The sequence below is a fragment of the Mya arenaria genome, chromosome 1, assembly GCF_026914265.1.
Source record: "Mya arenaria isolate MELC-2E11 chromosome 1, ASM2691426v1".
In the NCBI taxonomy this organism is placed as follows: domain Eukaryota; kingdom Metazoa; phylum Mollusca; class Bivalvia; order Myida; family Myidae; genus Mya; species Mya arenaria.
The window spans coordinates 14582576-14607603 of record NC_069122.1 but is presented as its reverse complement, the minus strand read 5'-3'; the positions used below and the strand labels follow the sequence as shown (position 1 = coordinate 14607603).

The 25028-nt window shown below is 34.3% G+C and overlaps 1 protein-coding gene across 1 annotated transcript in view; it reads left to right on the top strand.

Annotated features, from left to right (window-relative positions):
* LOC128224215 (integrin beta-like protein 1) overlaps positions 1–2088 on the top strand; it is a 31259-nt gene extending 29171 nt beyond the window's left edge. Inside the window, 3 exon segments of the mRNA XM_052934032.1 lie at positions 227–322; positions 325–392; positions 2014–2088. Coding sequence (XP_052789992.1) covers positions 227–322; positions 325–392; positions 2014–2088 — 239 coding nt within the window.
* Positions 2089–25028: the final 22940 nt, after the last annotated feature.

The window sequence follows — 25028 nt, the reverse complement described above, 5'->3', positions numbered from 1 at the left end:
GCTCCGTTTACCTTTTTGCAGTGTGCACCTTTCCCGCCAGTGTTCCGTTTACCTCTTATCAGTGTGTACGTATCCCGCATATGCTCCTTTTACCTTTTATCAGTATGTACGTCTCCCGCCAATGCTCTGTTCACCTCTTTTAAGTGTGTACGTCTCCCGCCAATGCCCCGTTCCTCTCTAATCAATGTGTACGTATCCCGCTTATGCTCTGTTTACCTCTTTTCAGTGTGTACGTATCCCTCCGATGCCTTGCTTATCGTCCTCCCAATCCTTGCTTGCATTCTCGGAGTAGGGCTCTTAATGATCATCATTTGGAGGATCTTGACTTCTTCTACGACAAGATCGAATATCCGCGGTTTGAATATGAGACCCAGCACGGCATATTGAACACGGTGAGGTCGATAATAGAATATATTCTCATATTTCTCATTTAGAAATAAAGTAAGATAACATTTTTAAGTCATTATGGTCTGATGCTGGCTTTTTCTTAATTTTGTAATTTTTGACCAATGGTGGGACAGTTGTGGGGTTAAGGTCACACAAACTAGCTTATGCCCCCAGTAGCATCGCATTCAAGGTAATTCGTGTTTTACTGACCGTTCCAATGTGGTAATTTCATCATTTATCCGTACAGTTATTTCGATGCGCGTATGATTAAAGGTCTATGGTGTTTGTATTTGTGTATTTGTGTCTCTATTTCATAGTCCGTAAGGCCCTTTCCAACTGATTCCAAACTGTTTCTATTTTTTTGTTTTGATACAAGATACAAGAATCTTTATTTAAAGTCGTGTATGTGTTAACAAGAAACATTAGCTCAATGAGCTATTTTCCGACATTAATAAAAAACATACATAACATATCAAATAACAATAACAATGAGCTTGTGACCTGAAAATAAAAGTACATATGTTAAAATGAACACATATTGGAGCATGCATACAAATACAAATTTAATAAGAAAATAGGACTAGAGCATCATGAACAGTGATAACACCAACAAGTTTTCCCGGTTGTACGGCCAGTCCACACGCGCACGGTTCCACTAGTTGATATACCACTGTAAAATGGTTAGTTGTTTCAACAGTATAGCTTAAAGGGTAATCATATACATTGAAGTAGCAAAATTGTAAGTAGCAAAATATACAAGGGAATAGCAGCTTTGTACACCGACGAGTAGTTTGTAAAAAAAAAACACAACAAAAACTTATTATTAATCTAGCATGATAGGAAAAATACTTTGCAAGTATTGCTTAGAGAAGGAATGATTTGTATCATGGTATTTTTGTTATACTGTTGGGCTTGTCCCTGAAATTTTCATTTGGCCGATTTTTTCAGAATTTTGTTAAAGCAAACAAAGTTGTTAACGACATCGTTGCCAACTTTCAAACCGTTACTTCTCTGGAAGTTTAATGGGTACCTTTTTGACCCGTTGTATTTATATTTATACTCTGAACAATTATCCTATTGATTTTTTATTGATTTACTCAACACATAAATCAATTAAAACTAAAGATACAAGCTAAGTAGCCTGAAACTTAAATATATCCCTGGGCCCGTAATCAAAACACGTCTTAAGACATTTCCTAACTTGAGTTATGTTTTTTAATTACGCACTCACTTTTACTATTGTATAATAACATATTAATACATGAAATACTTTATTGACATTGATTTGATTGAACATACGTAATGTTAAAAGCACTGGCAACTGATTTTCAAACTCAATCTTTTTTTTTTAAATCAAAAAAATCTTATAATTCCAAACGAAAAATTACAATACCAAAATTGTGAAAAAATATTGTTTTTCTCTGTAGATCGCCATAATTGAACCCCTTACATATATATATATATATATACATAATATAGTTATTAATCTAAGCATAAAAGTATCCGAACAATTTAGTGTTATTATTGTGCGTGTGTTTTTTAATCTTTTAATTTAACTTTTAATACTTTATTCTCGAAATTATAATTTCATTTGCGAAAATAACAAAACACTTAAAATATTTTCAGGAGGACAATCCGATATACGGAACCCCGTTGACAACCAATCAGAATCCAGTATACAACGGCGGCGCAACGGACTAATCGAAATCAATAGACTGTTAGAAAAGGAAACGTATAAATACCCTGGCACCAATTTCGCGTAAAATGCCTCATAATCAAAGTTCAATGAGCCGAATTACTTCCTGAAACTTGATTTAATATATCAAAGGCGACTACAAATTAATTGGAAGATTTTCATCCCTGCCCAGCCCCTTTTTACCCGCCACTCCTTAGATTTTATTGTCTCATATAAAAATGTTGAATTGGGGTCTGTAGAGGTGTATCGGTCCGGTTCTGTCCGGGAACGGCGTTTATTAATAAATATGGTGTAGATGCATAACATTCACGTTTTTAAAAGATCTTTGTAACGATCGTGTTTTGTGTTCGTCTGGAAACACATGTATATGGTCCCCTATGCAGTTATAAAGGATGTATATTCAAAGGTGAAACATTCATTTCAGAAAACTGAAAGAAATAAAATGTCACCCAACGCCCCAATCTAAAAGAAAAAATAATGATGAAAATCTAGCAATTCATTTTTCGTTGGCCTAAACATAGTTTATAAGAGTTATCCTCAAAAAATGAGTGCCTTTAAAAAAAGTCTCAAAACTGTCCAAATAGATGAAATTTAATCCAAAACAAAAAAAGTCTGCTAAGCTTGGTTATTGATAAATAAACGTTGTTTTAAAATAAAGGGAGAAATTAAAATAAAAAAAAAAATAAATATCGGAAAACCAATAAAGCTACACAAACATATCGAAAACCTTTACAAAATGAAATAATCTTACGTTTTAAGGGGACTAGACACCAGATAATGCAATGTCAGGAAAAAAAATGTCAAAAGACTTGCATAAAATTGATATCGTTTTGTACAATGCATTGAATCTTTCTTACTATTGTATTATATCGCTAACGTCATAAAAATGTATATCTTTCGCGATGTATTATCGGCCTCATACTAGCTCATATTGACGATTCTAGACTTGTTTTGAGGACATTTTGCCGATTTGGGGGTCATCTGTGTTTAGTCCCTTTAAACCTTGAGTCTTGTTTTCTGTACATCATAAACAATTTGAAAAACATCATGCGATACTGTGTGAAAAAGAAATCTGTAAATCGGTTCGGTCAAACAAAACCAAACACTTTTGTTATAAATCTTGCATGCATAATTGTATATTACTTTTATTAGCATAAAACTGCTTCATAATTTATTTATATTGTAGCAAAATTATTTGATAGTGAGCTTACTTCTGTAAATACATTTACCTTTATGCAAATGTATATATTTAAGCTATTTCTCTGTTTTATAGTTCTTTGTTTCATAGTAACGTAGCTTTAGTTAATATTTCACTTTTACTTATCTCAATCCATCAATCATTAAGTACATGTATTAGATATGTTGCAATATTTTAGGAATGATCGCATTTTTAGTAATAAAAGCAATGCTATTTTAGTCGGTTGAAATTTGGTATTGTTTCGTGCGTAAAGATACATCGCATTCGAACTTTGGTCTAGTGCGATACGAACATCTCGAAGTGATACAACCGACTAACTTTTCATCATTCGGATGACCTCGGTTATTAACCATCGGAAACAACCTCGGATGTATACCTTTTTATTGATTGCCAATGCAGTGTTATGTTGCATAAATAATTAAGGTTTTTAAGAGTAATGTCAGTAAGTTTAACTGCTGGATTGAAATTACTACGCGATCTATATGCAGCGTAATTAATTTTAAAGATTTCTGATATCGTAAACTGTCCATATACATCCGAGGTTGTTTCGGATGGAAAATAGCCGAGGTGTTCCGCATGAAATAACATTCCCTATATACCACGAAGAAAAGGCGATTTACCTTATTCTATTTCGTTTTTTGTTACAGTGTACTAATTATGTTGAATGTATAGTTTATGATATACATCCGTGGTTGTTCAGGATGGAAAATAGCCGAGGAGTTCCGCATTACATTACATTCCCTATATAACACGAAGAAATGGCGATTTACCTTATTCTTTTTCGTTTTTTTGTTACAGTGTACTAAATATGCTAAATGTGTAGTTTATGAAGTGTGTATACAATTTATTGTAAGTAATCACATACAAAGTATTCTTGGCGAAAGCATGGAAGTTTAATCGTTCGTTATTAAACGAAACAAAAATACAGTTCACATAATTGCAATAAGTTATCTATAATGTCAACGGCACTATGTTTTGTATATTAAATATGCATTGATACACACTTATTGTATTTCTCTTATGTTTATTCTGATTGATATTTTATATTTAGTAAACTAAACTTACATAAATAGTTGTTTGTTTTTATTTAGCTTAAGGTTACATCTTAGATTTGTGCCTATACGCTGTAATATTAACTTCCGAAACCTGCTAGTATTGTCATTCCAATATGTATATAAAATACTCCACCCCACCCCCACGTTTTGCTTCACATTTTAATATTAACGTGTGAAAGCTATATACACTTACGAATGTCCTTCAAAAGGCAAACGTGCACATCCCAATAGATGCATTAAGCTAACAAAACATGCCCCTTGTACACATAAACATTTTGTATTCCTTCATACAGAATAGTCTTCACTTTGTATATATTTGCGGCACTAACACATATATTGTTAAAGGCTATTTCAAGCATTATATATCCTAATCCACAGCACGTTTTTGAGCTTATGGCATAGGAAAGTGAGCCAACAAACTTATTATACTAATCGAAGTTTTAGCATGGTTCCATTTTTTGTCAACACCTTACATTTCCCATTTTACTTTTGTTTTGTTTTTAAGGACTACTTTTGTAAAGTTAATGTTAATTGAACTCATCTATTGAAATTTCATAACTATGGTTACATTAAGTGTTTAATAAAAGAAATTGAAAGTATTACGTCATAGCGCGTGACTCAACTGGCATCATGGGGGAATGCCAGATGGAGTTTTCATGCACGGCTGAATTCACCGGAAATGCATATCCGGTGTGCAGGACATATTGATATTGCAGTTGTTAGAGCGCCATATATGTGTATGCGGCATATTGTTTGGTCAGCTCAAATGGTAGAGCGCCCGATGTTACTGACAATGGTCTTAAAGCTGCACTCTCACAGATGGAACGTTTTGACAACTTTTTCTATTTTTTTGTCTTGGAACTAGCCATTTTTTGCGAATATCCATGGACACCAGTGATATAAGACTGCACACAAAAAAAAAAATGATCGAACATTTTTATATTTAAGTTCAAAAATGATGTTTTATGCATTTTTTTAAAACCGTTAGTAACGGTTTAAGCCATAAAACATTAATTTTCGAACGGAAATATGAAAATCTACGATCTGACTTTTTGTTAGCAATCTAATATCATTCGCTTGCAGATATGTATGCAAAGAATTGCTCTTTTCAAGACAAAAAATAAAAAAAAGTTGTAAAAACGGTATATATGATGAGAGTGCAGCTTAAATGTGTGTAAAGAATTATATAAAAAAATGCTTTTCTACTAAAATTAAGATGCAAAGTTTTCTTCTGTAATCAAATAATCTTCAATGTACATACAAAATGAGAAATAAATGTATGACTTTGAAGAACATTGCCAATTAAGCAAAATTAAGCAGTTATTTTCCCAATTAATTTGTTTTCGGATATCGGAGTGACCAATATAAATGAAGCAATTTTAAATCCCAGATGAGTTATTTAAGAAAAAGTGATGGCTTTATCTAACCGAATACAAGGAAAAGCCTGTGATTAAAAGAGATATAGAGGATAATTGTTTATTTCAGTGTAAGATCGTATTTTATTTCACGAGTGTCATAGAAAAACATATTTTCACGAGTGGCGAAGCCACGAGTGAAAATGTAGTTTTTTATGATCACGAGTGAAATTAAATACGATCTTACACTGAAATAAACAAATTTTCTGTTTCTTTTATGCTTATTTTCGGAGTTTTATTTGTTTTGTTTTTTTTATTTATTTCTGAATTACCCCCTTTTTTGAAAAGGGTGGGCTTTAAGCCGCTACCCGTGGCGCGTCCTCATGCATAATTATAGCTGTCAACTTTTTTACTTTCGGTTTGCTGAGAAATAGTTCTCTGCTATTCATTCTTATAGCTTATTCGCTCGTTTTTTATTGCAAAGCTTTATGAACAGTAAAAATGAGGTATTATTAGTGCACAAATGTTCCAAAAAATAATGAAAACGCTTTTTATTTTAACCAAATTACTACGCCGCTATTTATAGAATGAAAATTTGGAAGGTCAAATGTGTTAGCAAAACAAATGTGGATACTCATTGGATTTTAACCATTCTTCTTAGTTTAAGACTGCATATACGCGTGTTTTTTTGTAAGTTAATATACAGTCATCTTACTGTCAGAGACCAGTCTGTTTCGCTTTAAAATGTTTGTTTTCCAGAAGAGTAAATGCCACGCTAGTTTGTTGACACATTTTGAGATGTGGGTGGGGTAAAAAATATCGGATCTATCTGTAAATTGTTGTGTGAATTCTCCAGGAAGCTCATTTTACGTACTACAACGGTTAACAGTTCAAAATACATTTGATCGATGCTATAAAATTTTATTTATGTTCGAACAGTTGTTTTTGTCTGTAATTTGTTTGGAATGAAAGCAAATGTTCGAACATTCAGCTTCAAAGATCAGTAAAATGTTTGATAAACGGGATAACCGGTAATAAACGGTACGTTGTTAATTTCCAATTATATATTTATTTAAATTTATAAAATATTTATTTTTTTTTAACCTTTTTTGACATAATTTACTGAAGTCCCGTGTTCTGTTTTGACCAAGGCAAGTACATGTTACAACAAAGGAATTTAAAAGTAGTTCTGAAAATTGATATTTTCACTCCTTATTTTGCAGTAAAAATATCAAATTGATATTTTCACTGTTGTTATTTCACTGTTAAAACCCCATATTTCATCGTAAAGCATGAAAGAAAACATTTTATTTTTTATTTCGAAATAATTATTGTATGTGTATCTGTAGTATTTAGTTTGTGTAATTTGACGATGCATATGCTTAAGTCAAAATACATGTTCTATTATGCTCTTTTCTATTTTGATATTAGCATAGCTTATTGTCTACCAGTAGGGCCAATAAGAAACACTCAACAAATGTTTCATATAGTATTTAGCTCGTTAGCTTGTCATACATGCGTATACATTTTGGTGACGCACTACTACGTCTAATGTGGTTTTGCATAGAATAAAAAAAGTGTTTACATTAAATGATTTAATATTGAATGCCATGTATGCTTTTGTATGCTTACATGGATATACGTATCATTGTATTGTTTCACTAAAACACGAGTTGCACCCATTGTTTGAAAACAATATTATATATATAAACATATTACTTAATTTGCTTCTATGAGTGTTCAGTAATAACATGAAACGTGCATATCTATGCCTTAAAGATGCACTCTTACTCCCAAATCAGATTTACCACAATTTATACAATTGTTTAATATACCAAAAAGGATGAATAAATGACGAAAACAATGGTTTTTATGAAGGGTACCGAGTTTAATTTGGAAGAAAGGTGCAAACACATGGTACTACTACCTTATCAGACGATAATAGATCACAGTAAATATTGAGCACTCACCAATCTATTAATATTTTTGCGTTTTTAGCTATTAAATACACGGTTATAACATGGATATCAGTAATTAATAATATTTTCCATAAATGCATTATTTATAAAGTAGTTTAAAGGTTTTGATTTTGAATAAGAGCCTCACTTTAACATTTGAACTTCAATTACGAGTAAAGCAATATAACTCAACATTTCTCAAATGCTCACTGCGCATGTATTGAACTGCTTTATCGCTTCAGCACCAGTATGCATGATATGATAGGAACAGTTATTATCTAGCAGTAGTACAAGGATTGATTGATTTATTTATATAAACATTAATATATATTTGTTTTTTCTTTGGTAAAATCTGAATTAAGTGCACTTTAACTATGTAAAATTTAACATTATGTTATATATTTGCTGCAACTGAACTAAACATTTAATACTTCGATAGATGTTCTTAACGTTTAATAGAATAATGGAATATAATAAAATTTTATAGAAATGCAGAAAGAAGGCCTGGATGTAAATAACAAAGCCTGAACTATGGACATAGAATCCATAAAATAATTTGAAATCACAACCTTGTCGAAAGAACTGTAAAGCTTTTTGTAGAAATAACTAACATAGAGGGTCGACGAGTTGATTTAAACTGGTTCCATGACAGATAAGCTTTGGGAAATGCATATAATGATACTCATAAAGGACATGTACCGTATGCTATAAGACGGTGATTGGGTTTGGAGTCCATACATATATATTAATCCTCCACATTAAGGACAACCACGATATTAGCGCATGTATGAAACTTCGATCAGCACTTCATCCTAATAGCTATTTGGGTTTTTTTATATCTCGGGATAAGATACTTCAGCTCGGGTATTCATTATTATAGCAATCAATCTGAGTAGGTGTAACGTCCCGTTGGCAGTGTTGCACTTACCTATGCTGCCAGTTAACCTTGGCAATAAAACCAGGTATGTTGTTTTCATATTTGATCGTTATGTATTGTACGTATTTCAGAATAGTTTCACATTCGGTACATGTACCGTATGCCAACAGACGGAGATTGGGTGTGAAAACTTCACTGTATATTATTCCTCCCCAGTAGGAATTGGTTTTAAACAAAGACGTTAAGTACAAAACATTTGATCGGTATTGTTGTTTATTTTGTTCTGATCCATCGGAATAAACATTATATTATATTAAACAGCTTGAGCAGGTATATCGTTTCATTGTCAGTGTTGCTAGTCTTATCAACGAACAGCCTCCATCAAACTAAGCGTAATGTAAGTATATTTGATCGCTAGAAGTTAAACTTTTAATTTTAGAAGCGAGCCAAAAAATAGAAACGCAAACATTTACTCGGGAGTTGGTAAAAGATCTTTGCCGGCGTCTGAAAGACGCAACCCATCCGCTTTCAAGTGGGATGTTGTAATTTTAAAGGTTAAACTTTTTGTTAAGTGTCATTGGGTTCTTGGTAGTATTTAGCGATAATCTATTCTTGTTAAGGAAACACTAGTTTAAAGCAGGCAAACATTTTCACAAGCATATTTGAGATGCTAACAATTTTAAACATTCCCGTGCCATTTCCACCATAGTGATTTATAAGTATTGCCGGATCATCTGAAGCTGTTTCTTTCATTAATCGTATCTTGTTTTCTAAATAACTTAAACTCAAGCCCCAAAATCCCTGCCAGCGTACATTCACGTGCCGGCGTAAGTTCAAGTTCATTCCACGGTGTACAGCAAAAGTAAATGCCCCATTAACGATGCATGAGCCACCACCCAAACGTCAGTTGCCATACATAGCTGCTGATGACGCCACGCCAATGCGAAACGAATTGGTACTGAACTTTTTGTAGTTTACCCCTAACATTGCAAAAAATATTTTAAACACAGTTGAAAATCTTGTTAAAAAAGTTGGTTTAATCTTGGTTGCCAAGTTTCGGACATGCCATATATACGTCTCAAGCCATCAAATGTATTAAGACCTACTTGATACGATTGAAATGTATTTGCAAATAGAGATTTATCACTTCACCTTGCAGTTTCACTTCATATATCGTCGAAAGAAAAGCTTCGGGGATCCATTCTGGCTGGTCTTTTGCCTATGGCGCTACTGCTCTGAATCAGCCCCACTGATAGCGAGAAATAGCATCTGCAATACAATTTTCTTTGGAAGAAATGCTTCTTTACTCTATCCTCATGTGATTCATTAAAGTAACAAGAGCTCGTAAGACAGCGTCCATTGTTTTAGAAATGAATGCATTAATGATGTTATATGTATCTGTACAAAACAGTTTGAGGTATTATGTCACTGGAATGAACGGCATCAAGAATTTTGTCAGACAGTGCGTCTGACTATTAGGCTGCATTGTATAATTGTTTGATAGCCCTTAGCATCTGTGTGAAGTATGAAGTTCATTGAATGAATGGTAATGGTGATTTGAGTTAAAACCCAGAGTTTTCCCTAAATTTTAAACCAAATTTTCGAAGTCGATTTATCGCAATAATTTCTATTTATGATAATATGGAGTTATATAACCTAATTGAGTGATGGCCGTAAACTAAAGTGCGAAGTATTAAGTCAACATAATGAAGTGTATGGGAGTTATAAGTGAAAATTCCAAGTTGAACTAAAAAAAGATACGTAATGTCCCCTTGAACTTTAATCTAAGTTACCAAGTAAATCAGGGGTCATACTTTGTATTTTGAATGTTATGGAGTTACTTTACCTAATTGTGTGATGGTCCTAAACAACTTTGTGAAGTATGAAGTGAATTGAATGAAAGATATTTCGTGAAATGCCTACTTTCCCTTCAACGTAAACAAGATGCCGTTGCCGACGCGGACGCCGACGCCGGCGCCAATGCAGACGCCGACGCTGGGGCGAGTAGCATTGCCCTTAGAGCTAAAAAACAGCTTGCACCGATGAAACGTCTCAACATTGATTCATTAACTATCATGTACTAAGCCCGCAAGATATAGCTTTTCATTTTGCTTTAATTTGAAATATATGAAGTTTGTTTTTTAATAAATACAAAATAAAGCATCAATTATAATTGCGTTGCCTGTTCATAACAATTCGGCTTCCTAAAGTTAGTATCTTTATTCTTTGATATACTTCATTGATTCCATTCAGTCTATTGGCCAGTTATTTTTACTGTCCAATCAAAACACTCAGATTCTACTCTAAAATATAAGTTAGATCTAAATTGGTTATTGCGTATGGCCCCAGTACTAGTTTAATACAAGTAAACGTGACTGTGAAGGGGATTGTGTGAACTTGACATGGGCACAAAAGGTTGATGCAAAAAATGCATTTTGATGCTCCCCCCCCCCCCCCCAATTAAAACCCCATATTTTTGCAATAATATGGCGCTTTTTTAACTGGAATCATTTTGGCCACGTAGCTAGTAATAAAAAACGGTAAAGAAAGGCAAATCTATTCTATAATCTGTACACAGATCAAATGCTTTTTTATCATTAATGGCAAATGAGTTAAACATAAAAATGCATTTAAATGTAAAAACATTTTTTAATCAAATTTATTGATCCCCTTCGACACCAACACACACTACTTAATAATAAGAACAAGATAAATACCAAGAAGAATTGGCTCGCTAAATGGATGTGCATGCTTGCCCCATTGGCAATCGCGTTCATGAAGCAAGAACACAACACAAAAAGCAGCCACTCTTAGCAGAAACAGAGGTTTCAATCACGTACTGTTTGACAAATGTCACAGGCACACGTTTTAAGCTTTCCGAGACAAGCGCTTAGTACAGCACTCTCAGCAATTACAAACAACTCATTGTTACACAAACATATATTTTTTAGTAGTTCATTTTAGAACGTGACTGTTTGAAAACAGTTTTTAAGTCACATCGTGGGGTTGAAAGTATAATTTACTTTTTGCAAAAATGTCAAATTTAAACCTTATCCAACGTATAATTATTATTTTCCTTTAACGCATTTCTGCAATAATTTAATTCTTGAAATGCGTTCCTCTAAACAACGCAGACAACACATGTAAGTTCGCGCCCATTGTAGTAGAGGGGACATTCAAGCCCGCTGGAGCAATGTGCCTCTACAAAGTACAACATGTTAACGCCTTTTCTCTCTGAACTTCCCACAACGCTTTCGGGCCTACGGTCGAGGCAAACATACTCGGAGCTGTCGTCGTATTCCGGATATCCCATCACGATGTAGCCACTGTACTCTTTCTTCCATCCTGGATAGCACTCCGTTCTACCGGGAACCATGATAGCCGTCCCTTTATTGACTTTGCAAACGGCACAGTGAGCCTGATGGCCGAACACGTTGTCGCCCAAAAAATCCGCTATATCGGTATGCATGTGAGGCCAGAACTCATATAATCAAGACACGTTGGATGTCCTTTAATTATGGAAACATTGGGCAGCAGATATGTTACTTAATACTTACAATATCCTTATTCATTGGTACAACCTAACTACGAGTTATATCAATATAAGAATAATAATTAATAAACCCGTGTGTAGTTACACATGTGTTTATGAGCAAACAACATCTATACGATGTCGGCGTACGCAGAAGCAACCCGTAATATAACGAAACAAATGTTGACTGGGATACAAAATGGCGGAATAGATACAGGTATTGCCGTCATATTTGTTGCAATGTGCGAGTGACAGTGTGTTTATATCACGTGATAAATTGCGTCATAAATGCTACGTCGGAAGTCAATATTTTGCTTCGAATGAAGACTTTACACAAAGGAAACATAGCGCAGTATACGCCGCTTACGGAGCCTCGCTTTCGGTATTTGATCAGAATTTGATTGAGAGTTTAGTTTCGTAAAACACTTCGACAAACCTTTTCACAATACGGCCGTTTGACGGAGCACTGACAAAACATTATTTTGGAAACATGTTTGTCGAAGTTTTTGATGAAACTAATCACCTTATCAAACTCCGGTAATAAAAAGAAGGCGTTGCTCTTTAAGCGGCTTAGACTGCACTTAGTTTAATTTAATATGGTGTAGTAAAAGAAAAGTTATCCTTGATTTAAGTCTTCATTTTATGCAAAAAGTTGCCTTCTGGCGTAGCATTTATGACGTATTTTTTCACTTGGTATATACACACTGAGTTAGCAGATATCTTCAACCGTGCAAACGGCATGTATTAAGCAACGCCGTGCTATTAAATGGTTCGCAAGCATATGGATTGCATGGCGATGTACGCCTCTGTAGTTAAATGAAGTCCTACAAGTGAGTTAATATACTAAACAAAACCTGTATAAAGCAGATTCGATCCGTTTCCGGGACAGACTCTGCGGCCCCATCTTGTGTACACGGAACCTACGTAGAAATAAAGTTTAAATATGAAGGCCTAGTTTAAGGAATGTTTGGGATGACAATCCCCTGCTGTGCATCTCCTGCTAATTGCACTGATGTCACAGTAGGGGCCAGTTTCTTGTTTATTCGTTTATTGGCTCAGGGCGATTGAGGGTCCATTTCTATAATATAACCTCTAAAACTTCACAGCATGATAATCAGATCGGAGATCTGATAAAACTTTTAGGCAATAAGATTAAGATCAATACACAGAGGTTGTGTACAATACACGTTTTTTGCTTTCTTTTGAGGAGGGGTGGGGACGCATTTTTAGACGGATTAAACTAGGCCTATAAGCACGACGAAAGCCATCTCTCCAACCCAAGATAAGTGGATACAAATTGGCCATGCTGGAAATCCCACGGGAAAGATAAAGAAAGTACCCGCATGGAACTACCTTTTTATTGTCATCACTTCTCACTTCATCATTGTTGAAGACAGTCGTCTGTATTCACATAGAAACTTGTTTTGTGGCAATATTTAAAGCAAAAATTACAATATCTCGCTTCAAACTTCAAAACAAGTTTTCATGCTGCATTCAAGAAAAAATGCTACACACTCCTCAGAACTATTTGATGAACTATTTGACTATAGTCAGCCGCTACTGGTTTAGAACATGTGAAGCGATATTTTTATACAGTAGCTGGCCTATTTAGTATGTAGTTCGTAGTCATTTCAAAGAAGGTATCGAAACAAACGACCACAACACAGAAAAAATGAATGATACCACTCGATTCCTTGGCATCCTGTTTTGCCGACAAATCAGCCATCTGTGCCTTTAATGCCACTTTTTCAGCTGCCAGACCGCTTTCGGTGTGCAACAGCACGCGCTTCTCCTCCTTTCTGCTTGAACATATTCTGGCAAGTAAACAAAGTAAAATTACAAAATTTTTAAACATTGTAATCATCGTTTTGTAAATAAGCGTAGAATCCCACGCCAATTCAAATGTAATATTCTACGTATTCACCCCAAAACCTTATCGGACAACTTTTGCTTAATATAGAAGTAAGGCGAATATAAGTTCAACTTGTTATCATGCGTGCAATTTAAAACTGCACTGTCACGGATTGACTGTTGAGACAACTTCTTTTTGTCTTGAAATGAGCCAATTTTTGAGTAAATGTATGGAAACAAGTGATATAAGACAGCTGACAAAAGACTAGATCGCATTTTGGTATATTAATGTATGAAAAATTGTGTTTTATGGCTATGAGCTTTACTAACGCTTAAAAAATGTATTTTTTTCTGTAGTTTTTCTTACATTTCAGATCAGTTTGATTATCTTATATAACTTAATCGATGCCAAACTCAGCATATTCTGAGACAAAATAAGAAACTCATAACCTAAAGAACACGATAAATGTCTATATAACGTATATGTGCATATAATATGCAATCCATTTCAAGCTATTTAGTGAAGCAAATACGATCTTTAAAAAGTCCTGTTTCATTGCAAATATCACGCAAATCACAATATAATCACGAAACGGCTTATTCTTACCATTGTCTAAAACCATCACGATAGTCTAACGTTTTGAAATGTTTATTGCACTTACACAATTATCTTTATAGGTAATTTCTAGTAATATATGTATACGTGATAAGCAAGTATTTGACTTAGAAAAAGGAAAAGGTATGTACAACCTAATATTTATGACAATGATTAAAGTTTAATTTCATTTCGTTTGTTTTTTATCCTGAAATATAACCATCCCCTTATATTTATAGACTTGGGGATTTTCAGGAATATGCCCTTTTTATGTTCCAATTATTAAAATTATAATTATCTCCTTTCTGAATTGTTCTTACGTCAAAAGCGATCTCTAAAACCATTGATTTCTAATCACTCTCTACCACTCCTTCACAGCAACAACATTCTTGACAGTCAAAGTGGTGTTTGATCTCCATCATGGTGACCATCGTTTTTTTAAATTACCAGTTTTAAATATCGTAATTTGTTTCATCATCATCATCATCATCATCATCATCATCATCATCATCAGCATCATCATCTGTCAAGATACAAGCAATGCTTCATAGACACAATTGTCTATGATTAATGATCTAACTTCGTCAAAAAGTCCAATTCTTATCCAGTGTGTATGAGATAATAATTATTCTTTAAAATTAAATTACCTTATCAGAACTTCATTATTTTTTCGGAATGTTCTTGTTATGCAGGTAAAGGTTTGACCAACATGTTCGAAGAGAGGTTTTAAGTAAAACTGCGAGGTAGAATATGTTGTATCATTTAGACCATAACGTTTTGAATACACTATTATCTTATCCAATATAAGGCAACCGTAAACATTAGGTTAAAGTGAGACTCTTATTTAAAATCAATACATACACATGTATATCAAACATCAGTTTTGACTGATAAACTTTAAAATACTTACTAAATAATGCATGGAAAATATTAATTATTGATAACAAGATTGTAACCGTGTATTCTATATCTGGAAACGCAAAAATATTAAATGATTGGTGAATGCTGTTATCTACTATCTTCTCATAAGGTAGAAACACCGTGTCTTCTGTACCTTTCTATCAAATTAAACACGGTATCCTTCATAAGAACCATTGTTTTCGACATTTTTCATCCTGTTTGGTATATTAAATCAATTGTATTAATTGTTGTAAATCTTATTTGGAAGTAAGAGTTCATCTTTAAAATTGTATTAATAATTGCGCCATAAATATATTTTATATTTAAGTATTTGATATAAGTCTTTTGTTCTGTTGGTATTTCAATTTTGACCAGAATACGTTCATAAATTTTTATCATAGGGTTTGTCTTCCTGGCTTGTCCAGATATTTTTATTGAAGAAGATGGGCTTGGCTATTTTTAGTCGACTTTTCTTATTTTTGCATGTTTTGACACAACTAACAGTTTGTCAGAGTTTCGCTTGTAATGGTACAAAACCACAATGCAATCAAAACGGGCAGGCCAAGTAAGCAAACACAAGACTAGAGCGAATAAGGTCATGAAAGACGAATTAGTGTTTGTATTTCACTAATAAACTCGAGGACAAAAGAAACGTCTCAGACATATATTGTTATAAAACCAATATATCACAAAACATACAGGTTTTTTTTTGCATTTTTAACCGCTTCATTGGTTATTTGTGCACGTGCACATCGGGATTTGAGCCCGTGATAATCGAAAAAGCCTCAAATAATGTGTTGATTTAATCACTTACTGTGTTTGATGAACGGTTTAAGTCGAATACACGACAAAAAAGTTAGCGTAATTAAAAATGCCGCGTTTGAATTTTGAAAATCGGAAGAGGATTTTAGGCCAACGCGATGCTGGTGTTTCTCAGTCTATTGTCGCAACTCGGTTAAATATGAGTAGATCGACTATTGTGCGTATTGTGAGACGATCTAGGGATACTAGGACGGTAAATGACCGACCTTGCTTAGGTGCACCTAGGGTAACCACTCCCCGTCAAGCCGTATACATACGTCAACGTCATTTGCGCGAACGGTTTTTGACGGCACAAGCAACCGCTGTCGGGATCGTCGGAACTCATGGTAGGCCGATTCATTTAAGGACTGTGTCTGGACATCTCAGAGACTATCAAATTTGCTGTCATCGCCCTTATTGAGGACCCATTCTTTCCAAACGTCATCGAAGAACAAGGCGTCACAGGGCTTATAATCATCTTCGAAGGCACAGATTGGAACAGTGTTCAGTGAAAAATCACGCTTGAACTTGTTCCACAGTGATGGCCGAGCGCGAGTATATCGTCGACGTGGGGAACGATTCAACAGGAGCGTCATTCGGGAAACTGATCGATACGGAGTGGGAGGTGTAATGGTGTGGGATGCCATAAACCATAGTCGTAGTCGATCTGGCCAGCACCACCCGACGGCATGTCACTACGGGCTGCCTTGAACGGTTCATTGTCCGCAGACTGCAAGGAACCTTTTTCTGACTGTGAGTTAGTGTTATTTTCACTGGGGGTTGCAGTTGAATTAAGCACTTGTCTCACTCGTTTCAAGACTTCACTCCCAGTTGCGGATTTCATGACACCTTTATCTGCCGCCATGACTTTAGATTTACGGGAAATCGAGTAACGGCTGACAGGGCGTCCTTACCGACTAGTTTTAACAGTTAAAAGTGCCCGCTGCCAGGCACCATTGCCTCGTATTCCAATCTGCACAAGTACATGCTATCCGAGTCAAGCTTCAGCTTTCCGTAATTAAGAGCTCACACACGGTGGGAGCAGTTTTCAGTATGATCTTCCTCGAACCCGAACAAAAAGTGGTCGTTTCGTTTGCTGCGAGCCTCGATATAAACTCCATGTAATTTGTAGCAATAACTTCACAGTTCACATGAAGGTATTCTTTTCAAGCTTTAAGACAGCGGTATATACGTGTTCAAGTATTATGGCTTTCTGATTATCTTAGTGAAGAAAACATAACGTCTGGTCCAATTTCAGATACGGTTTTCAATATCTACCAGAGTTCCACAAGGTTCAAGTCTTGGACTCTTACATTTTCTTGTTAATATAAATTATGTCTTTCGTAAAATAAAATCCCCCATACATCGTTCTGCAATTGACCATGTATATTATTGTCGGTGACCCTCTTTTGATGCTCAGCTACTAAATGGTGACATGAAGGGGAAGAATATGTGGGCATAAAAGTGGTTTATATCATTCAACCGAAAACCGAATCACTTCGCATCGCTCGAAAAACAAACAGACATATATATCCAACTATCTTTATGGATAATGTTCACATAACGGAAGTAACAAAATAAAAAAATCTGGGAGTCACACTATCCAGTAACTGCTCATTGCATGAATATTTTCAGGCCTGGAAACGTATTTACCTCATGCACTCAATCAAATACATTTTGGATCGAAAATAGCTAAAACGTATATATATATATATATAACATTTATTCAGCCACTGTTTCAATATGCAGATGTTGTTTGGGACCATCTTACGCAGGATGACGTAGAGGACATAGAAAAGGTTCAACATGAGGATGCAATGCGAGTTTCCATTTCAAATATTGAAACAGTACTAGAACCTCTGAAGGAAGAGGGCGGAAACATAAACTCTCTCTTTTTACAATATGTTTCATTTGCTTACGCCAGGCTATTTCACTACACTTATTCCGTCCCAAGTTGGTGATACAACCTTTTACAATTTTCGTATTTAACCTTCATAATATTTTTTGTCAAACTCAGTTGTTATCAAATTCACTTGTGCCAACTACAACACCCCAAGAAATGCACTTTTAGAAACAGTTCGATCCTCCTTATCTTTTCCCTTCTTCAAGTACAATAATAAGAACACACAATCAGTTCCTCATTAATACTATGAGAGTGAACGCTAATTGAGTATCGCCCATGCAAGGCTGCGGATCCACTTGAGTAATCTTAATAAACATTTGCTCTCTAAAAACATTCTCAGTGGCTCAAATTGTCAATGTGGTGAAACAGAGGACACCTACCTTTACTTCTTCACCTGCCCCCTATAGCAAAGGCAACACATTCGACCAACTGCCTGCTATTAGGCCTATGTCACTTCAACTACTACTGTTATGATCCGAAAAAGCCACGGACCTGACCAACTCATGGAAATATACACTCACGTCCATTACTTCATTCGCATAACTATACGCGTTTGATATCCTTAAGATCAATTAAAACAAAATTGACCAACTGACCTAACCTATACATGCCCTCTCCCGTATTCCGGTTTCTTTACTTTTCTCTCTCTTTGGCTTGTTTCATGTTTCCATAGCAATTTATCACCTACCAATTCATATTTCGCCTTTCACCTTTTCCATCAAATTAAAACGAAAACAAAACTGGTCAACTGATTACAACATCAGTTGATACCATTACAGGCAGTTAAAAGGCTGACAGAAGCGATGCAAAGAATAAGCTAGCAAGCTTCCTTTTCAATTCTCAAGACTAAAACTTTATTTTGTTTATTAATCAATTATCACATATTATTACCTCAGAAAATCCTTTATGATTGATTAACTGTGTGTATCTTAAAATGCTCTTTTGTAATAAATGTTGTCTAAACCAACTATTCGAAAACACGGATTACTCAATATGTCTTGTTCGTATTATCGTTTTGAATATATGTTAAAACTCACACAGAAAGAAATTTCTTACTTTTCGGTGAAATATATATTTTTATTAGTGAAATAACAGCAATGAATATTTTAACTAAAGAATGAACATATGAACTTTCATAACTTTGTTTCAATTGTAGTTGCTTCCCTTTAAATGAAATTTATGTCACTTTGGGCTAGTAAAATTACAGTTTAAATCAGTTTAAATCGGGAAATCGCAAAACCATTTTTCAAACGTTGTTGTTTTAATCTGAATGCTCGAACATTTTGTTCTCCCGAAAACGACATCCTCGTTTCTATCCAGAGTTATATATGTAAGGTCAACAAATTTCAGAAACCTATTCACGCAGACATCTTGGTGTGGTCCTTTCAAGTGACTGTTCATGGCACGCGCGCGTTGAGTACATACGAAGTAAAGCCCTTAAACGAATATGCATCTTGTGAAAGCTCAAATTTCGTCTAGAAAAAATATGTCCAGAAATTATCCTCGTTTCATACTCTTACCCAACTCCATAATATTCTGATACTGTATTGGATAATTCTAAATGAGGCCAGAAGATTTGTTTACTGGAAAACAAAGTTAATATCAATTTCTGTTCTTCAAAAACAGTTGTGTTGTGCTTCCCAATATGAAAGGCAACTCAATAACAAATTATGTCTCTTCTATAAAATTAAAACGGCCTTTTACCAGAGTATCTACCATTTAGTACACCTCCAAATGTAAGGTCCCGGAATTATACATTACGCCATGCATTTATACAAGAACTATATATATATATATACGTGCATGAAATGAACCTCATCAGAATGTGCGGGATAGCCCTTCTATTGGTTTTATGGTAACATGTATGGCACCGAGCCTACTGTTTTTGAAATAGTTTTTACTCTGAAAGTAGTTTCGACAACTGGTGGGCATAACAATATTACGATGTATAATAAACATTGCCACTTTTATTTTGTTTTCTTCCAAAAACGTTCAATAGTTATATTACTCCGGGCGCAAAAACATACTCGACAGTACTGGCTGTTGCAGGATAAACCATCTGAACACCAGTAAAAGTTAACCGTTTATTCATGTTATTTCATGAACATCATAAGTTTGGTAAGGAGCTGAAAAATAAAAATAAAAACAAATTTTGAGTGTCTAAGTTATTTACATGGAGCAAAAACACATTGGTTCGAACAGGTTTTAGGACGAATCTCGACCCAAAAATAAATTCGCCGAGGGAGTTTTTAATGCAAGCTTAATATTTATACAGTAAACTACGGGAAATGAATAACTAGAAGTAAATGAACAATAGAAAGGCATAAACTTACACCGTGGGGGACTACAAGGCTGAAACAAATTGAAAAATTGAAAAGGCGCCAGGAAAAACGTCCGGCGAGTAAGTACGATGGGCAAAAACAATGAACCTAAAGAAAATAATGAACCTAAAGATCCGAAACTAACCATCAGTAGGCAGAGTTACTTCCCTAGTATTTCACTGAACTAAAAGGAGTTGTTTACAGCACACTCGACAGAGCCACCACTGCGCGACAGTGCCATCACTACAGCAACAGCGCCACCGCTTTTATAAATATTTGCATATAACCGTTTTTTAGAAGGTTTATTTTTAGTTTTTTTGCATGCATCAGAATATTTTTACGATGTGTTAAGCAACAAAGCGTACTTGAAATGCTAGCAGATGTCAAAATTTGCACAATTCCGATTCGGGAGAAACGCTCCTGGCACCACAGTTCGCACAATATTAAAACCAAATCGTGTGCAACCTGCAGTGAAAGAGTTTTTACACGGTACCACATTCTCCGGTGTTCGAAATATGTCTGTTTAACAAAATTTCCAAATAAAATATAAATCTTACTCACGCTTGTAAAGGTAAACACGAGCACAGCACCAGAAAAGTGTCTATTGCTCATTTTCTTTGCACCACCGATAAGTGGTGAAGTTGGCGTTATGTGGCCGTGTAAAAATGACAATAATGTTTGAAAAGGTTACATCGAAATTCAATAAAACAATGAGCACAAAGCATTCGTTTGGATGCATTTAAAGAAATCTGCTTAACCATTATGCAATCTTTATGGCACTTGTTAACTTCAGCAAGATATTCAAAAGTGTTAGACCAAACTAATGCGTTGAAAACAAAGCTTTAAATTCATTACCTTGTTTTTTTAAATTATTATTTTGTGCTCTTCTTGATTCTTGATTGATTCCTGTATGATTCTTCCCTCAGCTATTCTAGATATACAACTTCGTACTCTGATTCTTCGCATCAATCTCTTGTAGTAACGTGTTATATTTCATCTATATTTTTATGTATAAATGATGGTTTTTCCAACACTCTGGTCAGATAACATTGTATTTTTTCGAAACACCGAAGGTAGGCGTAATGTTCAAATGCACATTGTTTAACTATTTTGTGAAGATCTTCAAAATCATTAAATCATATTATAGACGTGAACATTAGTGGGGGACTTTTGAACTGAGGGTGAGTTTTTTCTATCCCCAATCTATTACTTTCTCCTCTATTTCATTCGCGCTTCGTCAAACTATATATTTCATAATTTATATTGCTCTGCTTATATCTATTTGTCGTGTTGTACTTGTTTTCCCTTTTAAACACCGTCAGCACATTCAAATCTATTTAATCTTTGAAAAGATAATCTAGATTGTGTAAGATATATGGCTCGGATTGTATCTTTGGACTCTCGAGACGGTAACACCTTCGAAAGCAAATAAAGACATAACTATAAATCATTTAAGCATGACAGAACTGGCTTGTTATCTTTTTCGAGTGTACTTGATCTTTCCCATGCATAAAATATATTGCCTTTTGTGCCTGTTTACTCTGCAAACTCGTCCGCTTTCTAGTTTTTTTCCAGCAGGGACCAAGTCAAACTGCCTGACGCAACATTACGTTAATCGCTCTATATCAAACTCACACCAAAATAATACAAAAGGAATGGAAGTGTTCTTTTCATAATGATACCATTTTAAGAAAGCCGACAAAGAAAAACTAAGAAATTCTAAATTATTGTATCGAAATTTTGAAATCATAACGTTGAGTTCATCCCTTAACTGCCCCAAAAAAAGTTTTGCATCTGTTCAAAACTTATGACGCTTTATGAAAAACTCGAATACTGAAATCTAAAGGGACACTAGCTTTATTATTGTGTAGAACGAAGGCAGCTTTCATTTGTTTGCTTCATCAGATAATATTGAAAATATTAGAATACAACTATATTATGGATGTTTCGAAAGCATATTTATCAAACGACATGCACAGGACAGAAAGCCGAGCAATCGTTGCCAAGTCATCATTATCTAAAAGTTTTTCATTTTATCATCATCACAACAATTGCCATATTATAGTCACAACCACTATCTTAAGAAAACGCAGCATTAGGTACTAAAATCAAAAGCGTATCGGCAAGATCATGGATAACTGAAGACAACAAAATACAAGAAAATTAACTGCGCTTCTCAAAGTCGACACCAATACTGAGAAAAATAACGAAGAAAAGGACTGATTCATTGAAGATTGCATAGTTTTAGCAATCAAGCAAATAAATAGATATTGATTAAACATATCATAACACGAATGTTTCATGTACCTATGTTGTTTATCAGGTTATATACATTGACTTATGGGACAATACTTATCTTCCGGTATTAAAAAGGTAAAAATAATACTGTATATTTTCTTTCGGATTTAGCCCTCTTCTTTTAATTTCCTAAAACTGATTTGTTTTCGAATCTAGAATGTACCAGAATGCATTATATGGGGCTAAAATTAACAGAATAGTTTTGGATCCTCTGAAATTGCGTTAATTTAATTAATCTAAATTCCAAAAGGGGTAAAGTTAAATGTTGTTACGGCTATACGTATACATGTTTGGAGTCCGCGGTCGTGCTTTTACATTTTAAACCTACCATTACGTTTGAAGTTGCTAAAGGGGATTGTATTTCTGTCACAAAATCGTCACACACCACATGAAATTTGAATTCAGGCATTCTTATGTTTAAATATCTCAACTATTTATTTTTAGATCTTTTGGCGAAATTCCGACGAAAATTTTACACTTGTGTGAAGTGTTGAAGTAGAGGCTTGAAAGCAACAATAACAAGCGAATTAATGGACTATCTGATGGGCATTTGAATCATCTTCTAAAAAATTAACATCGTTTGCGGTTCCTAATGGTTTATACAAGTTAAGCAAACTTTTTTAAAAAGCCAGATACGGTACGAGCAATTCGATTTATTTCTAAATTGGCATTACTCACTTAAAATAATATTTTAAAAAATAGATCAAGTCAATGTTATTCAAATAGCAGGTTGACTGTAAAGCTGAATAATTTTCAACATTTAACCTGACATAAATTTTAATATAAACTATGATAAATATACGGTAAAGTTTTGTATCAAAGTCCAATTAATATACAAGTTAATCAGGTATATGGCTTGCGGTTAAAACGTTTACCGATTGTGCTCTTAACCTTCCCAGGTAAAGGTCTGATAAAAATAGTTTAATAGTTACATGATTAGTGAAATAGAACAATATTCCAGTGTCCAAAGTTTGTAAGGTTAAAATGCGTTGTAGAAACTGTTGCTTTGTATTTAAAACAATTTTCTTAAACATAAGCATGCAAACAAATATAAACAATGGATGCCTGCCAAGTTTTGTAAAACAGACAATTACAATCAAAGATATCTTGTGTTGTAATAAATGAAACAAACAAGAACGTTTTTAAGTTTAGACTAACTTGAAAATGACATTTTGCATTTTTAAGACCAACTTAGTGAAAGAAGCATGTTTACTCACACCTATATTGGAAATGAAAATAATAAACCAATTAATGAAGGTTAATGAAATTAATTGTGCAGGAAGCTATTGATATACGTTTCTTTGGAATAGAATTGTCAATTAAGACATTGATAACACAATGTTTTGTTCATTTTTGTATGAACGATACTTGCTGACAGTTATATGTGTACCTTTAACATATCAGTTTGCAAAATTAGAACTATACCGTATAAAAGTCGGCGCTGAACGATTACCTCAGTTAGTTGCAACGAATATGTCCTCTTAATATTGGGACAAGTGTTAATTTCTTAACTATAGTTTAGTACAGAAATTAATTTAATAGTGTATCGACAAAAAGGGAACAAAGATTATGGCCGAGGCTTTGGCTTTTGATGAAGAATATGACGAAAAAGGTAAGAAATTTATTAATAATTAATAAATATTTAGTTATCAATTTATTTATGTGACTGTGTTTAGGACTAATCGGACCTAATGGACGGTTTGAGGTTGTTCATACTTTAAACATGTCATCGTGTAATTACGGTATTATGCCAATAAGTTGGTTTACTTACAGGTTACTTAGACGTTTAAGTATTTACTCGAAATCAACAATCCCATCCTGCATAGATTTGTGGAACCGGCTTGATGTTCACCTTCGTAACTGTAACACGCTTAATGAATTTAAGGCACGTTTAAAAGATTCATCTACATGCTCAATTGTTCCGAAATATTATCTTGTCGGGGATAGACTTTCAAATATACACCATTCAAGAATCAGAAATGCTTGTAGCAACCTAAATGCTCATCTCCACATAAATTTTCTTCGTGATAATCCTATTTGTGACTGTGGACAAGGCACAGAAGATGCCGAACATTATTTCTTTAAATGTAGTAGATACGGCGAAGAACGCGTGTTATTGTTTCGAAATACTCGAATATGTCATCCTTTAAGTGCATATAAATTATTATTTAGGATAGAAGATAACACAGTCGATGAAAACAGTGTGCTTTTTCTTGAAGTTCTCAAGTACATAAAATTAACGAAACGTTTCTTTTGATATCACCCTCACTCATGATATAAACGGCCTGGATGAAATAACAT